The sequence below is a fragment of the Dermacentor variabilis genome, chromosome 8 (assembly GCF_050947875.1).
Source record: "Dermacentor variabilis isolate Ectoservices chromosome 8, ASM5094787v1, whole genome shotgun sequence".
Classification (NCBI taxonomy): domain Eukaryota; kingdom Metazoa; phylum Arthropoda; class Arachnida; order Ixodida; family Ixodidae; genus Dermacentor; species Dermacentor variabilis.
In genome coordinates, this window is record NC_134575.1 from 99,309,103 (window position 1) to 99,337,047 (window position 27,945).

Here is a 27,945-nt window from a genome sequence, read left to right on the forward strand (position 1 = left end):
CTGTGTTCTTTGCGTTTGTGTGTTGTAAATTACTTTCTGTTGTGGAAGTTCTGGGAGTCTTATTACGCAAGGAGTGCGAACGTAAGCATAAACACATATGTGTGTCTGAAATATTGAATTACCCATAATACTCTTTACGACTGATAAGTGGGCTACACGGCCTGTGTGAATCAGCTATCGTATGTTGCGACGCTCTTCCGTGTGGTAGACTGATACATGGTGCGCGTTTATTTCTGTACTGTTGTAAAAACCATTTGTTTATTCACTCAATACAAATGTACGCCTTCTTCGCCGCAGTACATCTTAGTTACGCTGTGAAGCATACTAAAAGCGGATCAGCCAGCATAGTATGTCCACTTAGGCGACCTAAGAGGCGGCGGGTGCGCGAGTGTATAGTTAAAGTACTCTTATTATGTCCAGTGACAGTGGCCCCTCTTCACTTCTAGTATGCTTCACCGCAGTACATTGCTTAGGCTTCACCGCGAAATATTAGTGCTTTGCGAGAAAGATAATCGTAAAAAGCCTAATTATGCAACGTTTCTTTTGTAGCTTGCTACACCTCAATACAGGGTTGTAATTAAGTATCGTGCAGTAAAGCATACTAAGAGTGGAAAGGTTACATAGGTTTACACTGTGCTCATTATTTTCAATTGTGACATAATTTGCAAGTGCATTTGTGCTTGTGGTAAGCTTCATTGACAATTCTTTGTACATTACAAATTCATATTGCAGGGACGCTTACTAAAGCACATTCGCCATTTTGTAACATCATTCACCTTCAATGCAGGAGCACAATGCGGATTCTTGCCCCTGCTTTTGGCTGGACTGCGCATGCTCTTTGAGAATTGATTCATTCTTTGATTAAGCGCAAGACCTAGCAATGGGGAGCCCAAATATAGATTTGAGAAAACCAAAACGAATTCAGCAGTAAGAAGCTAAAGGGTTGTTTTGGTGTAGACCAGTGGCCAAGTCCAGATATGAAAGAGGAGGAAGAAAAGACTAGTCTTTCCACTTCAACACTGAGAAGCACAACTCCCACAAATAAATACGACTCTTACTTATTTGTCTTCTTTAAGGAGATTACCGACTTGCATATGCAAGTGTTCACTTCAACAAACACTGCATGAAGTAAGTTTCCTGCGCATATTTCGCCAGCTACTGCATTATTGCTTCACATTAAGTGAAACTGCAATTTTCTTTATGCCACAACTTGCCCAATATTGTGTTTTGCAGTAGGATGTTAGGAGTGCTATTAAGGCACTTAAATATTCATGAATAGTAGTAGAGAAAGTTTTATGGTCATTTTTTCCCTATCCACTAAACCATTCTAAACAAGAAAAGTTTATACACAATTAATTTATACACAGATCACAACTAAACCACAGGTGTCCTTGGTAAGCAAAGTATATTTATTTGGCGACATTTTCTGTGGCCCTGCTGTGCAGGTTCATTAAGAAGTGATGAGACAGTTTGACAATTGTAATTGTTGAAAGACTTAGCGAAACCTTTTTTGGGTTGTTTTTTCTTGGTTTCAGACTGCACATTGCATTGTAAGGTGTGTCTTCTGTGTTTGTTGGTTTTTCTTTATGGGTAGAGCATGTCAACATTTTTTACACCATGTCAAGTATGTGGTGCCATAGACTGTTCTTGGATGGAGTCTTGCCCTTTCATTCTGTACAATATGATGTAGGTTTTTTGTGTCCAAGGCTGTTTTACATTTGACTGTGATTGTAGCACTTTGCTGTTTTGCCTCTGTCACCCAAACTTGAAAGATTGCTACCCACAGCTGTTGGCATGACACATGTGACATTTGGAATATATGGCCACCATAAGTATAATAAATAGAAGTTAATTCAAGAATAGTGCCTTTACATGGTGGTGCAGCCATAAATTGTGGCTATAAGGTAGCAGTGGTGAGACAACCAACCATGAGACTTAAAACCAACAAGCTCAAGTTCGGCACTCGCATGGTTACTACGGAGGATCCATAAAGAGCATGAAAATAGAAAACTCAAGGAAAAGGATAAAGCACCATTTAACACATAATATTGCTGCAGCCCACCCCCTTCTTTTATTTTGTCTGGTCGTGCCACATCTATTTACTATAGAGGCATGAACTTAGGTGATGTTCCCAATCGGTGTCCAATTTTTATATACACTATGTGCTGGTTCAAAGAGGCTTGAAACACCGCAATGGAAGCTTCAAGTAGAAAAGGTGCCTGGAAAAAAAAAAGCTGTGCTGCAACCATTTTGGCAACATCTTGTCCCCTTAATAAAAATTGTGCTTCCATATCAACTTGAGCCCTCTAGAGTAAAGTACCAGTGCACTTATGAACAATGAATCAATTCTCAAAGAGCATGTGCAGTCCAGTCAAAAGCAGGGGCAAGAATCCGCATTGTGCTCCTGCATTGAAGGTGAATAATGTTACAAAATGGCGAATGTGCTTTAGTAAGCTTCCCTGCAATATGAATTTGTAATGTATGAATAATTGTCAATGAAGCTTACCACGAGCACAGATGCACTTGCAAATTATGTCACAATTGAAAATAATGAGCACAGTCTAAACCTATGTGCTCTTTCCACCTTAGTATGCTTTACTGCACGATGCTTATTTACACCCCTGTATTGCAGTATAGCAAGCTACAAAAGAAACGTTGCATAATTAGGCTTTTTGCGATTATCTTTCTCGCAATACACTAATATTTCGCCGTGAAGCCTAAGCAACGTACTGCGGTGAAGCATACTAAAAGTGAAAAGGGGCCACTGTCACTGGACATAAGAGTTCTGTAATTATACACTCGCGCACCCGCCACCTCTCAGGTCGCCTAAATGGACATACTATGCTGGCTGATAGCGGCCCCCTCCCACTTTTAGTATGCTTCACAGCGTAACTAAGATGTACTGTGGTGAAGAAGGTGTACATTTGTATTGAGTGAATAAACAAATGGTTTTCACAACAGTACAGAAATAAACGCGCACCATGCATCAGTCTACCACACGGAATAGCGTGGCAACATACGGTAGCTGATTCACACAGGCCGTGTAGCTCACTTATCAGTCGTAAAGGGTATTATGGGTAATTCAACATTTCAGACACACATATGTGTTTATGTTTACGTTCGCACTCCTTGCGTAATAAGACTCCAAGAACTTCCAAAATGGAAAGTAATTTACAACACACAAACGCAAAGAACACAGACATATGTCTCGTTTTCCACTCGGCCGTCATGCAAATGACAAAGTGCAGGAAAACGTGAACATGCTGTGTGTTAGCGTCGTAAACTTCATACTAGGCAAGGAGCTAGCACACCAAAATCCTGCGACAGCCGCTAATGAGACCAAGACGGGAGCACATGTCTGTGAACGCGCAAACGAAGCCCCTAAGCCACTCTGCTCCTTCGCCACCCCCGCTGCACGGCTGCACCACTCGTTTAAAGCACAGCACACCAAACACACATTCAGCGCTGAACAGTGGGCGGTCGACGCAGTTGCGTTTACATGACTTGCAGCAAGCAGCACATCCCTCGATGTCCGAAAGTCGGACACGGCGACGCCACATCGCGGTTCGCAGAACTTCGCTGCCGAGGCGCTAGGCCACTTCGATATTTCAATTGTCACCAGCGCCGGGTTCTCAAGAAAGCACGGGTCACACAACGCAGATTTTGTACTGCCAGAGCTCATCGAGGCCAAAGCCGCACTGCCGCACCGCCACTACTCACGGCTTTCCGCCAAGTAACACAGAACCTACAACCAACACACAAGTAACGCAAGCATAATCACATGTGCAATGTTGAACAACGCGCGGTCCAGAGAACGACCACGCCGAGGACGAATACGCCACGGCGTCGCTAGGCGCCAGCATCGCGCCTTCTCAAAAATCCCTAAACGATGCTGACCCTAGGCACCTAGGATCAGGTCACGTGAGGGATTTTTGTATTACAAATAGACGCACGCGAACGAGGGCAAATAGACGAGAAAAGAGTGGCAGTAACGAAGTGGAGGCTAGATGATTGGTGGAGGAAGTCAAGAGAGAGATAATACCATAAATCGGGGAGCTAATGTTTTCTATACTATTTTAGATATTTCTTTTGGGGGAGGAGGAGTGAAAACTAGTTTAAAGAGGTGGGGATATAACAAAGAAAAAAATTGGAGGGGAAGCAAGAGGCTAGATGGCGCCAGCCGCCGCCCGTTCATGGGTGGCGGCAATGGAAAAGAAACCTGCCATGAGTAACTACTTAAGAGGAAAAAACGAAATCAGGAAAGAAACCATTTATGATAACTCAAAGGGAAGCTCATTACTTTTCGAAGTGAGATCGGGATGACTTAGAACACGCACCTATACACTCTAAGAACAGTTTACACCCTTTGGCTTGCCCCTTCTGCCACACAAAAACAATCGTCATCTGCCTTGATGCGTTTCCTTTCTTTATCGCTGCAAGCCCGGAACTTTCCAGTGACGAACGGCACGCGCGTTATCAGAAGGGGCATTCCAAAGAGTGTAAACTGTTCTATGCTGATAACCCGCGTGCCATTCGTTACTTGAAAGTTCCGGGCTCGCAGCGATAAAGAAAGGAAACGCATCAAGGCAGATGACGATTATTTTTGTGTAATAACAATAATATTTGGGGTTTTACGTGCCAAAACCACTTTCTGATTATGAGGCACGCCGTAGTGGAGGACTCCGGAAATTTTGACCACCTGGGGTTCTTTAACGTGCACCTAAATCTAAGCACACGGGTGTTTTCGCATTTCGCCCCCAACGAAATGCGGCCGCCGTGGCCGGGATTCGATCCCGTGATCTCGTGCTCAGCAGCCCAACACCATAGCCACTGAGCAACCACGGCAGGTGTTTTTTTTTTTTTCTTTTTTGTGGCAGAAGGGGCAAGCGAAAGGGTGTAAACTGTTCTTAGTGTGTAAAGCGAGATATAAGAAGGAAGAAGAAGCATGTGCTTGCTGCGGCAAAGCTAGGGAAACTGTGGAGCGTGTTTTATTAGAATGTGAAGACGTCTACATAGCGGTCGATTTAGGCACCACTGGCCTCCTTGAAGCCCTTGGGTTCAGCGGGAGCAGTGGTGAAGCAAAGATGTCCGCAATAGGCATTAGTAAGAGGCGATTGGAGGATTGGTGGAAGAAAAGTAGGGAAACGACAAAAGACGGAGACGTACAAAAGCACAGTTCGCAATAGGGGATCAGAAAATTGGGACGTGGTAGTTGATAGGGTCTTTTTTTTTTTACATTGGTTAACCTAGGTAGGATATTAGCAGCATAGTAGCAAGAGCTTGGTGGCGCAGCCCAGCGCCCCTTTCCAAAGGGGACGCTTATAACATCCATCCATCTATCAATACAAAGGTTGTAGCCGCCATCCATACATCCATTCATCCATCCATCCAAAATTGGACGGCGGCAGCAGGAACATAAGTTTTGTTACAGTCATACAGTTGTTTCATAGAATAAACTACTTTCGAAGGTAACCGCAGATCCTCGTCGGGCTTCCCGGGGCCTATTGCCAGGCCCTATGGTCCCCGTTGCCCAGCTGCCGGTGCTAACGCAACGCATCTGGAACAAAGGTGAGATTACTTCTCGGAGTTTCGCACAGTTACCTGCTCTTATGCTATTGTAGCGACAACCGCGTTGGCGAATTCGTGCGGTAGAACGTGGTCTCGAAATTTCAGCTAGCGCTGAATGGTTGCTACTGTCTCGCAGAGATCGCAGGATCATCTATTCGTACCTTCTATGAGAACTTCAGCAGTTTCTATGCGCTGCCCCGAGTTGAAACAGTAGAGTGCCACTGTTGGTAATGTGCAACATGCGTGTGCTTAGCCGCGATGTGCCGCCTCTAACGCGCCAACACTTGCATATGCACTGAACTGTAACTGCTGTGAAGGTAGTCTCACGGGCCTTATTTTTTCTCGACTTTTATGTGGTGACTGTATGCCATGCGTACCTTATGTGGTTAATTGTCACGGGATCGTTGTGCTATTGCGCTCAGCAGTGGTGACGCACATGGCTAGATTTCCATCCCTTACTCACTGTTTAATAGTGTTTAATAGTAACACTCTAGCTGAAGCATCAGCCCTTTCCATTTGTTGCTCTCAGATAGTGACAGTACATTTCCTTCACTTAAAGCTTGTTAGCAGCTCTTATGTGTGAGCTGTGGAGTCGTCATGCTCTTTGTGTGTGGTGAGCGAGCAGAGTAACAAATTTACTTCCCTGCTGCTGTTGCTTAAGAGTACTTTAAAAGGCAAACGTGCATAAGTGTATGAATCAGCTCATTTTACCCACGTCCGTTGCTTTCTTTGTTCATCTTATAATGGCATGTTTGTCCACACAAAGAACAGCTTGCAAGACACTTAAGCTTTGCCTTTGAGTGAAACGCAATAGCTTGAAATAATCTGACTGCGTCTCCCCCTTCCCAGAAACTGCAGTATATGTAACCGTAATGTTTTCGTTGAAACGTTGGCGGCAAACGCTATGCACGAAGGTGAGCTTTCTGGATCGTTTTTTCTTCTTTCCCCCCAATGGCTGATGTCCTGGATGTGCGGGGCCGAGCACCATCTGGATGGTGTCGCAAGGAACCGAGCGGGGCACGCTGCTCCTACTAAGACAGACTTCAGATGGCATCTGGAAAAGGGGCTTAAGCTTCTGCATAACAGAATTTTTTCCAGTATCTTCTAATTACAGTCCGACATTATCGTGTTGGTAGGTTGTGTGTAAGTCGTAGTTTACGAATTTTTAAATAGTTTTTACTTTGAAACATTCAATTAATTCAGTGACCCCTGTGCAGTATGCGGAGGGTCTGCGTGGTTTGGTATGATTTCCGTGCCAGAGCCCCATGACGCCGCAATTATTTCGTCCACAGCCACCGCCGCCCGATTACCTGTCATCGCCCAACGCAACTACTGAAGGAAAACAAATGTATAGCACTGTGCAGACCACCGCCTGCTCTGCTGTCACTGCGGAGAAGACGGTTGTCTACTGCCGGTGCCCATACTATTACTTGGGACTACGAGGGGTTGCTATGCACCCACGGCAAGGGGAACGGCCTCGTCATATTGCTGGGTACTTTGACACCACTCAGTGGAGCCCTTGGCGATTGTATCATTCGCCGTTACCAGGGCACTATCTGTAGCCGCAGTACCGACCATACGCTGACACAGCCGAGGGCCACTCTGTCAGCCCATATCTGGAAAACTAAAAGCAGGAATCGATGGAGATGCAGTTACTGTTCGTCAGACTGACTGAGGTCCTCTGCCACTGCCCAAGACACAGAGAAGACTATCTCAATGCCATATCAATGAGGCGCTGCCATCTTGACAAAGACACGAAGCAGACTACACCCACAAATGAAGACACAGAAGCCGGTAATACAGGACACAGGAGCCAACTACTCCTCCCGCATGAGTGGACTCATCGCCACCCAGTTGAAGAAAAGTTAAGACTGCATGGGAAGGCCCTCAAATTTGGGCTGCCAACTTGAATTGCACTCCGAGTAATGCTGACAGGAATCTGCATGGCAAGAATTACAGTTCATGACCAAACCTACCCTGTGACCTTCATTGTCCTCCAACAGTGTTGGTGAGACGTAATTCTCAGCATAGACTTCCTGAACCAACACGGTGCAATCATAGACTTGAAGTTGATAACGCTATTAGAATATCAAGTGATACCGCTGGTGAGTGCTCCTAGTCACCATGCCTTGAATGTGCTCAAAGATCAAGTCAGCATCCCGCCTCGCTCCAGCAGTGTCATTTTCATTGGCACCAAAACACCTGCAGACGTACAAGGCATCATCGAGGGCGACCAATGTCTACTGCTTGACTGTGCAATTTGCATTGCAAGAGGGATTGCTCGACGGCACAGAGGAAAATCGAAATTGACGCTGGAAAACTTCAGTGAGGAGCTCAAGCACATCAACAAGGGCACAACAATCGCATACATAGTGGAAATTGCAGAAACTAGCAATGCGTTTGCTTTCGGATTCTGCCACATCTACCTCGACGGCCATACCTTCCCGAACCAGACTTCGACATAAATCCAAGCCACCCCATGAGTAAGCAGCAACAGCTCAAGGGCGTTCTCTGATGATAAAAAAACTGCTTTTCAACGTCATTGAAGATTCGGCAGACACCAGTTGCAAAGCGTCACATAACCAAATAGTGTGCTTGACGACTCCGCCAGAGCCCTTAATGCATTTAGACGCGAGAGTGTGAAGCTATATGGCAGCAAGTCGACAAAATGCTGTATGACGACATCATCCAGTCGTCGAGAAGCTTGTGGGAATCTCCTGTAGTCTTGTTGAAGAAGAAGGACAGAGCCCTACGTTTCTGCGTCAGTTATCGTCAACTAAACAAGACCACAAAGGATGTATACCTCCTCCAACAGATAGAGGACGCATTGGATCGGCTCTGCAACGCTTATACTTCTTGGCCTGTGTGCTTACTACAGGCTCTTTGTAATGGACTCTCAAGAATTGTAGGGGCACTAACCTATCTCACAAAATGCGACGTCGACTTTAGATGGGAAACACGGCAAGAAGTGTTTCAGGAGCTGAAGCAATGGCTGCAGTCACCACCAGTGCTTTCGCACTTTGACGAAGACGCCGAGATGGAAGTCATTCTGACGCTAGTAGCATAGGTCTCGGTTTCGTACTTGTCCAAAGGAAAAATGGAGTTGAAAACGTAATAGCATAAGCTAGCCGGTCACTGTCGAAAGTGGAAGCGAATTATTCTGTGGCTTGGAAAGAGTACCTTATGATCATTTAGGCCACAGCGGCATTTCGGCCTTCTGTATATAGCAGGCACTTTAAAGGGGTGCCACCATGCCTTGTGTTCGCTGGAAAACTTAAAGGATCCTTCTGGTTACCTAGCTCGATGAAGTCTGAGACTTGGGCATCATCGTAGTCTGTAACTCCGGACTGAAGCATTCTGATGCTGAATGCCTGTTGCACGCCCCAACAGACCCGCCATTGCAAGACGAACTGAATGATTGTACCTTCCTTGGAACAATAAAGTCAGACAACATGCGAAGCACCAGGAAGTGTACCCAAAACTAAAAGCCTTGCTGAGTACTTGGAAGTCCAGGCTGAATTTGCCTCGAGAGTATTTAGGCGCGGATCGCCGTTGTTTTCCTTGCGAAACAATGTCCTGGTGAAAAAATTTCCCGAGCCCATGCAAACTAACTCCTCATTGTGTCCCCAGCACTCCAGTCAGAAATCGTGCTTGCCCTGCATGATTCAGATTTATTCAGAATACTTCAAAAGGTACTCTTGCAGGAGGGTATTACATGGGGGTTGGGCAGTAATGCATACAGATATAACAAATGAGTAATAAGTCGAAACAAAGGTGGGAACTGATAAACTATAATCAAAAAATAAATAATAATACAAGGCCAATAAGACTGCCATAATAATCAGAAGTGTACAAAAAGAGAATACAAATCACAAGCACACAAAAATGGAGAGTAATCTGGTTAATAAAATGCACACGTGCCATTAATGTAAAACAAATCGGAAAACAACACAACACGTGAACTTAAAAGGCAAATCACCGCAATAAAAATAGGAAAAATTGCCATAAAAGTACGCATGTTACACTGAAGCCAATATAATTTTTAACACCGTTTGTAGTTTAAAAAAGAAGGGGGGGACATGAAACGTGAGAGGTTGACGCACTTTCATTCATGATTAGAAGTTTTTGAAATTCATTTATATCAGTGACGGTTATGATGTCTGATGGCAGGTTATTCCACTCGGTTATTGTGCATGGTATGAACGATCTAGCATAAGTTAGTGTGCGACACGTGAAGCGTTCGATTTTAAAAGGATGATCACGGTGGGGAAAGATGGCAGGGGGTGGCCTAGAGAAGTCCACACGAAGTGATGTGTGATGGTAGAGCTCATGAAGAAATGATAAGACAGCGGGGCACATTGCGCTTTCCTGTACCCCTCGCAAGAATGCAGGAGAAATATTATTGGCCATGCCTGACTGCCGATGTTGCCCTTTATGTCAAGATATGCTGTGACTGCCAGCAACGCAAGACACTGCCAACAAGGCCAGTGGGATTAATACAGCTAATCAAGCCTCCTTGCTGACCGTTCCAGCAGATCATGATGATCGGATGGCTGTCCCAACAGGAACAGTCATCCTGTTGCTGTTGGCACCCTTTCCGATGTCAACGTCCGGATTTAAGTGGATCATTGTGGCAACGGAAGACCTTACACCCGCTTTGCTTTAACGAAAGCTCTACCATAGGTAGCGCAGCTAAAGTGGTGAAATTTTTTATTGAGAACAATTTACTGTTAACTGAATATAGCTGGTAACATACAGGAATTCTATAGCATTAACAAGAGGGTGGCATGTCTTGTTGTGAAACTTAAAGGGACACTAAAGGTTACTATTAAGTCAACGTGGACTGTTGAAATGCCATCCCAGAAACCTCGAAACGCTTGTTTCGTGCCAAGGAGAGACTTACTTTAAGAGAAAATGCGTTCTGAAGCGTCCGCGTACCTCTAGCGCAGTTCAAATCACCCGCCCTCCGATCGAGGAGAACTGACATCATGGTCTCATAGTGACGTTGCGCCATCGGTGAGTAGAACGGCGTCCGCAGACGGCGCTACGGCTTTTCTGCGCAAAACGCGAACGCGCGGCCAGAAACAGAGCCAAGACAGAGCCGACAGCAGAGCGAAAGCGGGAGTATGGTGGCTAGCGGAAGGAGAAACGAATTACGTCCCACGTTACGTCCCACGGCACACGGAGAGTCCGTTTTCGTTAAACTATAGGCTGCAGCGAGCTCGCAGCGTGGTCGGCGTGGTCTATGAGAAGCGACGAGCCTTTTCGCACTCGCAACAGGGCATAAAAATGTGCGAATCGACGCAAAACTCGGCCTAGAAACGTGCTTCGCCACAGCCAGGGCTCAATACGACCCAAGCTGGCACGACCCAGATGTCGTTTCCCGCACCGCCACCAGGCGCCGCTACTATACCTCACACTCCAGCGCAAGACGCCCATAAGCTGGTACTTCATTCTATGACGCTAACTTCGACGCTCGTCGCAACGGACCCTGACACCGACAGATTGGCTCGCGATGGTGGGCTCAACTTCAGCGATTTGAGCACCGACGAGCGCGACCTGCTTCTGAGGGCTCGCACTGCCGGCGTCGTTGCATACTACGACGGCGGCCTCGACACCGGCTCTCCGGAGCGGAAAAGCAACGAGGGCTTCCCACGACATCACATGGACGTGGCATTCTCGCTGCTTGTTCCAAATGAAAGTTTCGCGAGCAGAACCCTCACAGCACGACGCGATAACGAAACTACTGAAACTCCAAAGCGTCCGCGGCGCAGAGTCGAGCGAAAACGAAACCTTTCGAACACCCATATTACTGAAGGGTAACGTCAAAATGTTATTTTTTCCTAGAATCGAATAGACGTAGACAAGTAGCATTTTTTCCGGCTTATAATCGAATGAAATGATATTTTTAATACGAGTAGTTGAGTATTAGTAACACAAATTATGAGGAGACCTTTCGTCATCGGGCTAGTACCGGAATGTCGCTGGGGGGTCTCAAATCGTGTCATGCATTTACCTCAATTTCTTGGTTACTAAAGCTCTGTTCGCGATTATATTGACGCCTTAGACGTTCTAGAACATTGCTCTACCACTTTAACTTGAGTTTCTGGTAACCTTTAGTGTCCCTTTAATAAAAGGTACAAAATGAAGGTTGTACAGGTCTACGCCCCTACATCCAGTCATAATGACCAGGAAGTCGAAAGCTTCTATGAAGACGTGGAATCGGCGATGGGTAGAGTGAAAACAAAATACACTATACTGATGGGCGATTTCAATGCCAAGGTAGGCAAGAAGCAGGCTGGAGATAAGGCAGTGGGGGAATATGGCATAAGCACTAGGAATAGCAGGGGAAAGTTATTAGTAGAGTTTGCGAAGCAGAATAATATGCGGATAATGAATACCTTCTTCCGCAAGCGGGATAGCCGAAAGTGGACGTGGAGGAGCTCGAACGGCGAGACTAGAAATGAAATAGACTTCATACTCTGCATTAACCCTGGCGTTAGCGGTAAGAGGGAAAATAGAGGAATTCCAGATCAAGCTACAGAACAGGTATTCGGCTTTAACTCAGGAAGAGGACCTTAGTGTTGAAGCAATGAACGACAATCTTGTGGGCGTCATTAAGGAGTGTGCAATAGAAGTCGGTGGTAACTCCGTTAGACAGGATACCAGTAAGCTATCGAAGGAGACGAAAGATCTGATCAAGAAACGCCAATGTATGAAAGCCTCTAACCCTACAGCTAGAATAGAACTGGCAGAACTTTCGAAGTTAATGAACAAGCGTAAGACAGCTGACATAAGGAAGTATAATATGGATAGAATTGAACATGCTCTCAGGAATGGAGGAAGCCTAAAAGCAGTAAAGAAGGAACTAGGAATTGGCAAGAATCAGATGTATGCGTTAAGAGACAAAGCCGGCAATATCATTACTAATATGGATGAGATAGTCCAAGTGGCTGAGGAGTTCTATAGACACTTACACAGTGCCAGTGGCACCCACGATGATAATGGAAGAGAGAGTAGTCTAGAGGAATTCTAAATCCCATAGGTAACGCCGGAAGAAGTAAAGAAAGCTTTGGGAGCTATGCAAAGGGAGAAGGCAGCTGGGGATGATCAGGTAACAGCAGATTTGTTGAAGGATGGTGGGCAGATTGTTCTAGAGAAACTGGCCACCCTATATATGCAATGCCTCATGACTTCGAGCATACCGGAATCTTGGAAAAATGCTAACATAATCCTAATCCATAAGAAAGGGGACGCCAAAGACTTGAAAAATTATAGACCGATCAGCTTACTGTCCGTTGCCTACAAAGTATTTACTAAGGTAATTGCAAATAGAATCAGGAACACCTTAGACTTCAATCAACCAAAGGACCAGGCAGGATTCCGTAAAGGCTACTCAACAATAGACCATATTCACACTATCAATCACGTGATAGAAAAATGTGCAGAATATAACCAACCTTTATATATAGCTTTCATTGATTAGGAGAAAGCGTTTGATTCAGTCGAAACATCAGCAGTCATGGAGGCATTGCAGAATCGGTGTAGACAAGCCATATGTAAATATACTGAAAGATATCTATAGCGGCTCCACAGCCACCGTAGTCCTCCATAAAGAAAGCAACAAAATCCCAATAAAGAAAGGCGTCAGGCAGGGAGATACAATCTCTCCAATGCTATTCACAGCGTGTTTACAGGAGGTATTCAGAGACCTGGATTGGGGAGAATTGGAGATAAGAGTTAATGGAAAATACCTTAGTAACTTGCAATTCGCTGGTGATATTGCCTTGCTTAGTAACTCAGGGGACCAACTGCAATGCATGCTCACTGACCTGGAGAGTCAAAGCCAAAGGGTGGGTCTAAAAATTAATCTGCAGAAAACTAAAGTAATGTTTAACAGTCTTGGAAGAGAACAGCAGTTTACGATAGGTAGTGAGGCACTGGAATTGGTAAGGAAATACATCTACTTAGGACAGGTAGTGACTGCAGATCCGGATCATGAGACTGAAATAATCAGAAGAATAAGAATGGGCTGGGGTGCGTTTGGCAGGCATTCTCAGATCATGAACAGGAAGTTGCCATTATCCCTCAAGAGAAAAGTTTTTAACAGCTGTGTCTTACCAGTACTCACGTACGGGGCAGAAACCTGGAGGCTTACGAAAAGGGTTTTACTTTAACTGAGGACGACGCAACGATCTATGGAAAGAAGAATGATAGGTGTAACGTTAAGGGATAGAAAAAAGCAGATTGGGTGAGGGAACAAATGCGAGTTAATGATATCTTAGTTGAAATCAAGAAAAAGAAATGGGCATGGGCAGGACACGTAATGAGGAGGGAAGATAACAGATGGTCATTAAGAGTTACGGAATGGATTCCAAGGGAAGGGAAGCGCAGGAGAAGGCGGCAGAAAGTTAGGTGGACGGATGAGATTGAGAAGTTTGCAGGGACAACTTGGCCACAATTATTACATGACCGGGGTAGTTGGAGAAGTATGGGAGAGGCCTTTGCCCTGCAGTGGGCGTAACCAGGCTGATGATGATGATGATGCTGTGACATGGTGAAAAAACAACTTGCCGCAGGTGGGAACCAAACCCACAACCTTCGCATTTCGCAGTTTTGGGTTTGGTTCCCACCTTTTTCATCCACTCTAATTTCAATTAATGTATGGTTTCTTTACTTTATTTATTAAGCACAAGTAATTTTCCCTATGTTGTCCTTCGTATCAATGTTTGTTGGCTTCTCATGATATGACTAATAAAAATCGGGCCCCTCGGTTAACCCCCTTTCTTCTCGTTTATTACATAACGAGGGTCTCGAATCCCGCAACATTGATGCCTTCAGATAGCATGCGTGGGTTTATTGACCAGTTGCCTTCACCCAAAAAAGATCACGTTCTTGTGATGCCTGCGGCAAAAAGGGCGTTCCATGTCCGCTGCCAAGGTCTGTGAGTGGTGGCGCTGGCTAACACTCCCAGGTTTATACTAGTACACATAAATACCCAAGAAAAGTGGATGGGGAAACAGCGCCGCGGTAGCTCAATTGGTAGAGTATCGTACGCGAAATGCGAAGTTTGTGGGTTCGTTTCCCACCTGCGGCAAGTTGTTTTTTCATCCACTTTAATTTCAATTAATGTATCGTTTCTTTACTTCATTTATTAAGCACAAGTAATTTCCCCTATGTTGTCCTTCGTATCAGTGTTTGTTGGCTTCTCATGAAATGACTAATAAAAATTGGGCCCCTCGGTTAACCCCCTTTCTTCTCGTTTAGACATCATGCTGCCACGTCACCAATGAAGAATATCTCGACGTTGCCACCTATCTCTGCTGAGCCGAAGAAACCTGACAGCCCCGTGCCTATGCATCGAGAACCAGCAGAGGAGTGATAGCCAGCACTACAATCTTTCACGACGCTATGTGAAATACCAGCCTAGCTACCATGTTTGGGTCTGGACTCCAATACTCCGACATGGGCTTAACGAGAAACTGTTAGGATGCTATTTTGGACCCTACAAGATCATCCGATGTATTGGTGCTCTCGACTATAAGGTTGTGCCAGACGGCATTTCACAATCGCAGCAGCTCTGCGCAAGACCTGAAGTCGTCCATGTGGTGAGTGTTAAGGCTTACTATGCCCGCTGACCAACTGCGGGATTTTTTTTCCATTTTTCTTCTTCATTATTCATGGCTTTCCTTCTGCTTTCGTGTTTGTTGGTGGCATCGGAACTATCCTTTTTCAGAGGGGGGCATGTGATGTATGAAGTGTGAGAATATAGTGCCATGGTAGGGAGAAGAAAAGAAGAGAACGACAGTGTCGATGCTGAGGCAAATCCAGTGCTTAATGGAAGATGATGTCGAGGAACATCAGGCATGTGAACATGTGACGCAAAAAGATATAAGGAAAATGACCCAATCTTCAAAGTGAACGGAGTTCACAGGGGTCAATCAGGCAATGACAAATAGGCCAGAGCGGCAGGAAAACAAGGCACGTGAGCAGGAGAGGGGGAGAGTTCGAGTAAGCGACACAAGGGTGACAATCGACCACCAGACCTGAGCCTCCAGGGCATCACCCGACAGGGGCCTCCTGCCATCCTGTTCCTAGGCATTGCTACTCTACCCGAACACGGATGGCCACCCGAGGTCGCTGAACTTATGAACCCGCTGGCAGAGGGTGAGCAGTCAGGCTACGGGCCCGAGTTTGCGCCGTGCTGCCTGGCCGAAACGCCACCTCCATCAGCCCGTGCCGCGAAGCTGCCTGCATCCACTCCAAGCCAGAGCTGCCACACTCTGGCCGTTGGCCCATCGGTCAACTACATTGACACTGTGATGAGACCAATGCCACTTCTTTCGGTGCCTCATCTCCGCCCCTCCGTGTCAAACTGTTCCATGCATTCACAGTCAGTCTATCCCTAACTGAAGTGGTACTGCTAGTTTTATAGCTCTGAGTGTGTCATTGCTTATTGTGACTCTTTCATTGAGTGTTGATTTTATGTGTTTCTCTCCACGCTAGTTGCATTAAAACTTTTGTCTGTGTTTGGCTACAGACAGCTTTGTCCTCAATTTAGTTCTCGGAGGCTCGGCCTCCGAGAACTAAATTGAGGGAGCTGAGTTGAAGGAGTTGAGTTGAAGCTGAGAACTAAAAGGGAGCTGAGTTGAAGGCGTGGTGCATGAGGAAAGGGCTGCGGAATGAGAGGCTAAAGAGCAGAAACAATAGGCTAAAACGGAGGAGACAGAACTTGAATGGGACACTAACCCTCATATTCAGAAATGCATCTTGAAGCCTATGCTTGACTTGGTATAAATAACACCTAATGCGAACGCGCCGAAGGTGCTGATTGCAGTTCCTTTGGTGCATTGACAACAGGCGCTACATGCATTTCTGAATATGGGGATAAAATGCAGCTTCTAGAATGGGAACATGAATTGGAAGAGAGAAACGTGCAGTTACAACTAAGCGTGCTGTACTCCTTGATTATGTAGAGCCTCTATGGCTGCTGGTATCTCTACTGAATCAAATGCCTTTTTGTAATCTATGAAAGCCACATCGAGAGGCTGCTTTTATTATGCTGATTTCTCGATTGACGACATGGATGTCATCCTTTAGAGAGTATCCCTTCCTCACGCCAGCCTGTTCTCTTTGTTGACTGAAGTCAAGTGTTGCCCTTTTTCTGTTGGAATTTATCTCGGTGAATATTTTATACAGTACTGGAAGTGAGCTAATGGGTCTATAATTTTTCAATTCTTTAACATCTCCCTTTTTGTGGGTTAGTGTAATGTTGGCATTCTTCCAGTTCTCTGGGACCCTTGAAGTCGTGAGACCACATCGTGTAAATGGCTGCAATCTTTTCAAACATGATATCTCCTTCATCTTTGATTAAATCGACTGTTATTCCACCTTCTGCTGCTGCTTTTCCTTGTTTCATGTCTTGCAAGGCCATTCTAACTTTATCGCCAGTTATAGGAGCCCCTGTAACCTACTCATTACTACTTGAAATGGAAGTATTGTGGCTGCTCTGGGTGTTGATCAGGTCAGTATAGAATTCTTGCAGTGCTTTTACTATATCTTTGAAATTACTGATGATATTACCCTGTTTATTTTTCAATGTATACACTTGGCTTGTCCTATGCCATGTTTTGTTCTCACTGATTTCATGTTGCATCCACTTTTTACTGCTTCCTCAGTCTTTCTTATGTAATAATTTCAAATATCCCTTACGTTGTCGTTGTTCATCACTTTTACCAGTTCCGCAAATTTGATCTGATCACTTGAGTTGGACACTCTCAATCTTTGTCATTTCTTTATGAGGTCTTTCGTTACTCGGGAGAGCTTAGCTACTGGTTGCCTTGGTGCTTCACCTCCTACTTCAATTTCTGCTTCTAAAGGCAGTCTACTTATGCTTTTGTTCATTACCTCTGTGTGATCTTCATCCTTTTGTTCTAAGGCTGAATATTTGTTTGCAAGCACCAGCCTAAATTGGTCTGCTTTTACTGTCACTGTGCCTACGTAGGCATGTTTCTTCTTGACCAATCTTACTGTTTCTTTCTCCAAAAATTTCGGAAATATGATTGGATCAAACCTTTTGCCCGAGCAGACCGACGCTCTCTGCTGGGTTTTGGCCTCATACAGTGACATTTTTTACATCTGTGATTGACCCCTCGGCCAGACTATGTTTGTCACCCACTGCATCAACACTCGTGACTCTTTGCCCATTCACCGCCCGCCTTACTCTGCGTCTGCATTAGAGCGCAAGGTGATTAACAAAGTGGCGAAAATTCTTGCGAGGGACATCATCGAACCGTCATTGGGCCTCCCCTGTCGTCTCAGTAAAGAAGAAAGACGTCTCCTGGCTATAGGCACCTCAACAAAATCACCAAGAAGGATGTTTACCTTCTTTCCTGTATTGAAATTGCCCTCAGCTGCCTTGATGGTGGCACCTTCTTTTCATCTCTGGACCTTCGCTCAGGCTATTGGGAAATCCCTGTAGACGACATGGATAGCGAGAAGACCGCCTTGTGACTCTTGACGGCCTTTACCCATTCACGGTCATGCCTTTCGGTCTATGCAACGCACCAGCTACCTTTGAGAGAATGATAGACACACTGCTTCAAGGATTTAAAGGGTCGACATGTTTATGTTACCTAGACGACGTGGTAACCTTCTCACTCACTTTCGAAGCACACCTTGAGTGGCTTTCTACCATTCACGTTCTCGTGACGCCTGCGGCAAAAAGGACGTTCCACGTCCGCCGCCAAGGTCTGTTTGTGGTGGCGCTGGCTAACACTCCCAGGGTTCTACTAGGGCACATAAATACCCAAGAAAGTGGATGGGAAGACAGCGCCGCGGTAGCTCAATTGGTAGAGCATCGCACGCGAAATGCGAAGGTTGTGGGTTCGGTTCCCACCTGCGGCAAGTTGTTTTTTCATTCACTTTAATTTCCATGAATTCTTCGTTTCTTTATTTCATTTATTAAGCACAAGTAATTTCCCCTATGTTATCCTTGGTGTCAATGTTTGTTGGCTTCTTATGATATGACTAATAAAATCGGGACCCTCGGTTAACCCCCTTTCTTCTCGTTTTCTACCATTCTAGCAATATTCCCACGAGTTGGCCTCTAGCTGAATTCCTCGAACTGTCACTTCGCTCTTCATCAAATTACTGTGCTGGGCCACCTTGTTGACGTTTCCAGTGACCGACCAGACCCAGCAAAAGTATGTGCTGTCACGAACTTCCCCGTTCCACAGTCTGTTTATGATGTTCATAGTTTCCTGCGGTTGTGCTCCTACTTTAGTCGTTTTCTGAAATACCTTGGAGCACGTCCACTCACTGACTTTCTCAAACAATTCATCCCGTTTTCTTGAGGTCCTCGACAAGCTGATGCCTTCTCTTGGCTAATCACCACTCTAACTACTCCTATACTTGCGCATTTTGACCCAACTGCCCTAATGAAGTGCGTATGGATGTTAGTGGTCATGGCATCGGGGCAGTTTTGGCCCAAAACGAACAAGGCATTGATCGTGTTATTGGATGTGCCAGTCATCTCCTTTCGAAAACTGAAAATAACTACTCTATTACAGAATGGGAATGCCGTGCCCTTGTTGGGCGGTTTCGAAATTCTGTCCTTACTTGTATGGCCGACCTTTCTGTGTTGTCACTGACCACCGCGCTCTCTGTTGGCTTCCATCACTGAAGGACCTTGCTGGACGACTTGGTCGGTGGGCGTTGCGCTTTCACGAGTATTGTTGCTCAGTTGCCTGCATGTCCGGCCTTCTCGATCTGGATGCGGAGTGCTTGCTTTGTTAGCCTGTTCACCCACCAGATGTATCATACATTGAGCCTTGCTCTTACGTCATGACTATGTCTAAGTTGCTCCAGATTGGTTATGAACAACGTCGTGATGCTTCCTTGCGATTGCTCATTGACTGTCTCGAATGTACACCTAACGACGCATCACTGTGCTTGTTCGTCCTCTATAATGGCACACTGTCATAATGTCTGGGCAGATGGCCCTGAGCTGCTACTTCTTGTATCTCAACGTCTGCATTCCATGGTCCTGCATGCACTTCAGAACGAACCAACTGCTGGTCACCTTGGCATATCGCGCACATACGACCATGTCCGGCACCACTTTTCTTTGGCACAGTCTTGCTCAGTCTGTCCGACTTTACCTGGCCACCTGCTATAAATGCCATCGTTGGAAACGACCTGCCGCACTCCCTGCTGGACTGCTTTAGCCGCTTTCCATCCTGACCGAACTGCTCTTTTGTGTTGGTTTAGACCTTCTCGGTCCTTTTCCCGAGTCAAAATCCGGCAACAAGTGGGTTGGCGTTGCTGTAGATTATGCCACCAGGTATCCAAGCACTCGACTGCTCCCCACCAGCACTGCTACTGACATTTCCGATTTTTGCTCCACAATGTATTCTATACCATGGCGCCTCTCGCCAATTGGTCACATATGGAGGCAGCACATTTTTGTACCACGTAATCGGCAATCTTTTGCACTCCTCCTCATTGCAGCAAAAGTTGACCACTTCCTACCATCCCCACACAAATGGCCTCACTAAGCACCTAAATGGCGCCCACATGAACATGCTCTTAGTGTATGTTTCATCTGACCACTGCGACTGGGAACTGGCGCTTCCTTATGTGACCTGTGCATACAGTTCGACGTGTCATCACACCGCTGGTTATTCACCCTTTTTATATGCTCTTTGGCTGTGAACCGACATTACCACTGGACACTCTACTTGTGGCTGCAGCCGTGCCACCAAACAAGTATGCACGAGATGCCATCACTCGTACCGATCAGGCACGTCAGATCACCTACACTAGTCTATCGGCCTTGCAAGCAACCCAGAAGTGCCTTTATGACAGCTGGCATCACCACATTTGTTTCTCACCCATTGCCTTAGTTCTTCTGTGGTATCCATTCTATAATATTGATACACGAGTGCCTAGCGGATCGTCTGCCAGGCCACAAACGTCACCTACGAGATTGTTCTCGTCTCACCGACTGTGCTACATACGATCACTCCCACTGACATAGTTCACATCAGCAGACCGAAAGCATATTGCTCTGCTTCTATAATCAATCTTTAAAGTTCACTGAGATGGCGCTCGTGCCGCCGAGAGTAATGTCATGAAGGTCTGCCTGGAGCAGACGACAAAGAAGACAGGTCTGTCTGGTGTGCAGGCTGTCTGCCATCTTGGTTGATGCTGTGTACCTCAGTTTAAATACATTGCAAATACTCATGCCTCTTGTCGCTTTACATAACAATATTGATGTGAATCCTAGACCTTACTAACCTATGATTACTGCACTTTACCCTGTCCAACACTTCCACATCCTTCACTATACTGGGATCGGCAGAAAGTAAAAAATAAATTTCATTTTTTGTTTCACCATTAGGGCTTTTTCAGGTCCACTTTCTGTTGCTAAGCTTCTTAAAGAAGGTGTTCACTATTCGCAGCCTATTCCTTTCTGCGAATTCTACCAGCATTTCTCCTCTAGTGTTCCTAGAATTGATGCCATAGTTGCTAATTGCTAGTTTCTAATTGCACCAGGCTGCCTTTTCTCCATTTTTACATTGAAGTCAGCCATGACTATAGTATATTGAATTTGCACTTTTCTCATCGCTAATTCAACATCTTCATAAAACATTTCTATTTCATCATCATCACGACTGGAGATTGGAGTGTATGCTTGTACTACCTTTATTTTATACCTCCTATATAGTTTTATTACGATTACTGCTACCTTCTCATTAATGCTGTAGAATTTGTCAATATTGTCCGCTATGTGTTTATGGATTAGGAATCCTAACCCATATTCCTTCTTGTTTGGGAGTTCTGTGTAGCAGAGGATGTGGCCGTTAGCGCTGTAAAAGTCTCACCAGTTCTTCAAACCTTACTAAGGCCAATGATATTCCAAACAATGCCTGATAGTTCCTCAAAGAGTCCTGCTAAGCTAGCTTCACTCAAAACCCGTTCATATATTGTGTGTTGCCTGGGTCAGCTTCCAGTGGCAACTGGTTTGAGTCCAGAGATCTTAGCATCCTCTGCTGCTGGGGACTGAGGGCCATTGATTGGTTAAATGAGCCATAAGAGAGGTAGTCACTGAATACTGCACCAGGAAGGCCATTGCGTCTTTTGTTAAAGTTTAGTGGGCCTTTGTAATTTGGTTATACCTGGATTAATATAGCTCCATTGGCTCTCAGCATTTTTTACCGGTGTCATGCAGCACTCCAAGCTTGGAGGGAAATGTAGTGTACTGGAGGTGAATTAGAGCTTACCGCCTTCCGATTGAAAAAATTTGTGACCCTTCCACTACTGTGAAGAGGAGTGCAAGCGAAGCTCGAGATCTGCGGCTTTTTGTTGTCGTAACGCCTCTGCTTTGCGCTCCCTCAAGGCGAGGTCAGTACGTCGAAGACGAGCCCTTTCTGAAGTGAGTTACGTGCAGCGTTCATGAAACGCCGCCTGTGCTTTGGCTGAATGCTTAATGCATGGCCTGCTCTTGTTGCCGTTCCTTCAACGCAGCCTGCTCTTTGGCAGAATGAACCAAACATGGCCTCCCCATCTGACTGCCGGGCAGGAACTGGCGGGGAACGGTGGGCGCGAAGCAAGTGAATACGCAATCACACCTTTTCCCTCCTCTAGAGGAAGGAGACGCCTGTGATTGTCTCACGCCTTACGCTGCATCTACTTCTTCATGCATTTAAAACCCCGCTTTAAGAGGTGTGCTGAATCGGTTAGCACCGATTCAGCACAACCGACTGTGCTGAATCGGTTAGCATGGTGGTGTTGCAACCCGGAGTTCGGTCGTTCGATTCTGCAACCCGTTAACCAATTTATATTTTCGCCCAGCTTGAGCTTTTTGTGCGGCAACATGAACACCAATGGCGACACGAGTAAGGCAATACAAGCTTTGCTTGAAAAAGCCCTAAGTATTTGATCTCCTGACTATGGTGACCGAGCAAACAAGATTGCTCTGTCAGATAACCCTATAGGTGGCGACGCCTCCCTACGATGGAGAAGCCCACCCCAGAGGATATCACACGCCTAAGTACTCCCTTGATTTATCCGCAATAGATGGGTTTTGCTGATCACGATAGGTAGCACAATATTCAGTGCTCTTCCACTCCATGAAGAAGGATGACGAGCAAAGCTGTAAATGTAGGCCCCTTAATTGCAAACTGCACCCCAATACTTGGATGACATGCAAACTGCATGTCATCCAAGTATTGCTCTATCTTCAGGATCAACCCACGTATGAGGAGCACTAAAGCCTGCTTCACCTCCACTGTGGGTCGGCCCAGTATTGCACTACCTTTGGGATCTACCCACGTATGAGAAGTGCTAAAGCCTGCTTCACCTCTCCGCAGGTTGGCCTGGCATTGCACTATCTTCAGGATGCGGCCATGTATGGGTAGTGCTTAACACCTGTTTCACCTCCGGCGCGGGTCGGGTCGGCATTGCACTATCTTTGGGATTGGCCCACTTGTGGGGAGTGCTTAATGCCTGTTTCACATCTGCATTGGGTCGGCCTGGCATTGCGCTATTTTTGGAATCGGCCCTCGTATGGGCATTGCTTCATTGCTGCTTCACCTCTGCTGCAGATCGGCCCGGCATTGCGCAATCTTTGGGATTGGGATTTGGGATTGGCCTATGTATGGGGAGTGCTTAACGCCTGCTTCACTTCGGCCGCGGGTCGGCCCGGCATTGCATCATGTTCTGGATTGCCCCACGTATGAAGAATTGTTGGTCTATGTACACGGAGATGAGATCTGCCAGTACCTAGGCTTAAACAGCTTTGCTGTAAAGTAGCATTATTTATGAATGGTTCTAACATTGTGGTTCCAGAATTTTACGTATGCAGGCGACCGTGAATGTGGCTAGGTCTACGACACATTTTCGACCAGCTTGAACAGCACCTAATATGAGTAGTGGAGAAAAAAAAAGAGTGGTGGAATGGGCTGCCAGAACATTGGGGCTCTGAGTCGTGCATGAAACAGGAGTCTTGAAAGCGGCTAGGTGTCCTCAACCTTCCTACAGGTTTGTACAGAGCTTAACGAGAACTAATGACGAAAAGTGGTAGAACAGGCTGCCCTGCCTACTCGAAAAGCCACAAGACGCACACACGGTGACACCTTCGACTGCTTTCTGACGTGCCTTGCGGCTGCATGACTCAAATTCTTTTCAGACCCAGTTGCTAGCAGGTCAGGAATGTTAGCTAGAGTAAATGCATCTGCAATCAGTCGGACAAGGTTTGTACGCTTTGTGCGGGGGAGCAATGGACACCCCTGTTACCGCCGCGCGCAAAATAACAGCAGTTGTGAATATGCACTCGAGATCCATGGGAACACAAAAGGAAACTTGCGAAACTGAATATGCGTGCAAATGCAGAAGAAAGAAAGTAGCGCAAATATGACCGTTTTGGCATGATGAAAATCTGTATGTGAACTTTACAACTGCTGTCACTGCGTGGGTTTCCCTTGTTCTTTACATGAATACTGCAGAGCCTTCTCATCACTCTTCCTTATGCATAAAAATTTTACGTATAAGTAAGTACAATTGGACAGCGCGCTTTGGAAGTTGCTGTAGTTTAATTCTTGTACATTTATTATGTTATGAAGAGTACAGTGCTTACATCTATTCACGCAATAAGTTCCCCGAATACGTTTGCAATATAAGTATAAGCAAACTCATATGCAGGTAGTCTTACGAAGGGGAAATGTCGTCCACTATTTAAAAAATTACTACATCTCAGCATGTATATCTGGTGGATGAATATTAAGAGATGCGTTAGGAATTTTTCAGCTTTAGATCATATTTTGGTTTCTCACTAGAAAGTCAGCGCAAGCTATGTCACTAGTGTCAGTCTAAGCCCTTTTCGTAAACTTACATGCCTAAGGACTCCCTTGATTTATCCACAATAGATGGGTTTTCTGATCTCAGTAGGTAGCACAATATAGCATTATTTCTGAATGGTTCTAACATTGTGGTTCCGGAATCTCGCGTATGCAGGCGGCCGTGAACGTGGCTAGGTATATGAGACATTTTCGATGCGCTTGAACAGCATTTAAAACGAGTAGTGAAGGAAAAGAGTGGTGGAACAGGCCGCCACAACGTTGTGATTCTGAGCCACATGAAAAACAGGTGACTTTGAAAGTGGCCAGGTGTCCTCTACCTTTCTACGGATTGGGATAGGGCTTATACGAGAACTAAAGAGAAAAAGAGTGGCAGAACAGGCTGCCTTGCTTACTGTCCTCCTCACCAATCTTCATCTTTCTGCCTTACATTTAATCTTTCCTGTCATCTTCTCACTTCTGTTCACTTTCGATATACCTGGCAGTGAGAGTTAACGTATGAATTATATATGACATCAGGTGATAGTGGCTGTGTACTGCTGGCACTGGCAGGCTTCATATGTACAGAATCTTGTTGGGTCCCCTTGTTTTGCTCCGTGGTGGACGGCAGGCACAGCTCCCGAAATTTTAATATCTTTATGGCTTAAGCTCATTGGAAATGCTGCCCGATTGCCTTCTGTTGTAAAGGGGGTGCACGGATAAATCTTTATTTTAACTATTTTTTTGCCAAGAATGTTCTTTAAATATCTGAATTTACTGATAATGGTTGTGAGTATTGGGCTATTTAATATTTGCCTTAAAAAATTTAGTGGCAGAGAAACGTTGTGGTTTCTTGTGTGCGCTGATATACATGGTTTGATTACGCTGTGAGCCTGCGTGCTGGTTGCTCTGCTATGATTGAGTCAAGCGGTGATTCCTTCAATGCTGACTGCTCCCCAAGTATTGAAGTGGAACATATCTATTTCAGTGTATCCACTTTTTAAAAAAGTCTTGCAAATATTTTTGCAAGCCCATCTGTAGTCATGAATGAACAATGCATGTTTACCCATGGAAAATATTTTTTGGCACTTTTGCATTCTAAAATAAAGTTGTGGCAATATTTTCAAAATAGGTCAGTCCAAAGACTTTAAATCTACAATAAAGAAATCTTGACCCTTGGAGTCGCATTTGGCGAAAAAAGCTGACCCTCAAAGGACTAAGAGGAAGAAAAATGGGGGTGCATCCATTCTTTAGAGATGACTGGGGACATTAATGTCATTAGCAGTCTTAGAAGTGGCACGCGGTTGTATATTTATTACATGATGAATAATATGAAAAGTGCACATACCCATGGCACATGCACAGTGACTCAAGTTGGCAAATAGCACAGTGTAGCCAGTGTGGCTGCAGAGCACCTGGCCAATCCAGTGGTCAGACCTGCAAAGTGGCAGAGGGGGCTAGGAAACTCTGGATGTGCACAGGCTGCCACTGAAAATTCAACCTGGCAGCATTTAACATGTGACCCCTTGAGAGTGAGGCTAGCTTGGTGGAGCTTTTTGAAGTATTATCAGGTATTGCATGAGATACCATTGGGCGTGATGAGGTTTGAAAAACAGGAAGCCTGTATAGAGGTGACTAACGGCCCTGTCCTCTGCTACAGAGGTCTTCCAGATAAGAGGGAATAGAGGGTAGGGCTTCTAATTAATATACATAGCGGGCAACATTGATGAATTCTATAGTGTTGGCTTCCGTATAAATAGCTTATTTTGGGTGAACATTTTTCACGGACCAGTCTCTCTTACAGTATTGTCACACAGCTTGAACACCTTTCTGTATCAGAAGTTTCTCGAATGTTATTGCTGCTTGTGATGTTTGCTACTGAACCTTGTGTAATCACATTGTATAGTTAACACAAACTGTGTAGTACTTTCTGGAAGGCATGAAGGCACCAGTGATAAGACTCAAACCTTTTACGAGTCGTGTATGAAAGCCGATGCACTTGACCCACAGAAGACATTTCGACAATCCATGATTGTGCTCGCCTCTATTATTGCGTTGAGTGTTACTTCTTTTGCTGGTCGCAGGTTTTCCCAATGCGTTATGCCACTTTGGTTGTTCACCATCACTACAATGCGACAGTATTAATAAAAGGGTAATAGTCATATTAATAAAACTTAGTAGCAGGTATCGATTACAGGTAGTACAAGCCAACTCTCCAACCTCCAGTGATGATTATGGAGAAATAGAACAGTTTTATGGGTATGTTGAATAGCAATGAGAAACGTGCAAACTCTGTGTCCTGTAGTCATGGCTGACTAAAAGTGGCGGGTAATTGGCCTGGAGGACGAGCGACTAACAACTATAAAATAGTTGACAAGAGATTTTGGTAGAGCTCACGGTAAATAATCACCTTCAGATTATGAATACCTTTTCCGGAAGTGGAATAACAGGAAGTGGACCTGTAGAAGCCCTAATGGAGAAATAGGAAAGAAAATACATTTCACACTCTGTGCCGACCTTAACATAGTGTGGTATGTAGAAATATTAGGTAGGGTAATTGGCAGTGATCAAAGGTTAGAGACGTCTAGGATTTGAAAAGAAAAAGACCAAATTAGTCAAAAAGAAACAGGCCAGCCAACCTAGACTGGCCTGTAAAATTAGTGGCAGAGGCTGCGCAGAGTCACTGAAGAGTGGCACACACTTATTGACCCAACTTGGCATGAAAAAAGTTTGTTGAAGAGCAGCACATAAACAATGTTACATTCTCAGAGGTCTAGGTTGGGCTGACGGTTAGTAATGAACACAGTTCCCTCAGCACAAGAGGTAGATGCTCTACCCATTTGACCATCAACTACACAGTGACTGTAGTTGGCGGGAAAGAGACTAGGTACTGACATACCTACGTACATACAGACCTACCGCTAAGTGGGTGGAGTTCTTGAAGAATGTTATTGCTTTAAAAATTAAAATTGGCAAGTAATGTAATGTTTAGGGCAGGTAACTGACGGTCTATCAGGGTTACAGAATGGGTACAAATGGAAGTGATTACATTACATCTCCAAAGGACATATTTAACTTTTTCCTATGCTCTCAAGGTTAAATCAGACGTGCAGCATCCATGTCACTCATCTATTCGTGAAGTGTCTACAGCCAGATTATTTCGTAACTGCCCAGCTATTAGAGCTCCGTTGAACTTTCATTTGATAACACTGGCAGGAGAAACAGGTTTTAGTCCCAGAGAATGTCCCAATGGCACCCACTCGCCTGCTCCCACCATGGGAATGGCAGACCATTGAATGCGACGTCTCTTTCATAGAAATATCTAAAAGGGCGCCAGAAGCACCATATACAATTCCATTTTCGTGAACTTCAGGAGAAGTACGCCTGTACAGAATACTATACAGACGCTTCCAAGTCCTCTAAAGGAGTTTTCTATGCAGCTCTGGGACCTTCATTTTCAGTATCCGGGGCACTGAATCCACACACAAGTATCTTTACAGCAGAAGCCTACGCTGTGCTATCGGCTATTCAAAACATA

General features: G+C 45.2%; 1 protein-coding gene and 1 non-coding gene across 3 annotated transcripts in view; both read left to right on the forward strand.

Moving 5' to 3' along the window:
* The first annotated feature begins 5,407 nt into the window (after positions 1-5,407).
* LOC142590466 (uncharacterized) overlaps positions 5,408-27,945 on the forward strand; it is a 58,028-nt gene continuing 35,490 nt past the window's right edge. For both annotated transcript variants that reach the window (XM_075702607.1, XM_075702606.1), the window contains exon 1: positions 5,408-5,568. In XM_075702607.1, the coding sequence (XP_075558722.1) occupies positions 5,517-5,568 (52 nt within the window). In that variant the 5' untranslated portion in view covers positions 5,408-5,516. The remainder of the gene's footprint in view (positions 5,569-27,945) is intronic.
* TRNAS-CGA (transfer RNA serine (anticodon CGA)) lies at positions 18,402-18,474 on the forward strand. Its single transcript has one exon. It is a non-coding gene; the product is annotated as a tRNA-Ser (tRNA).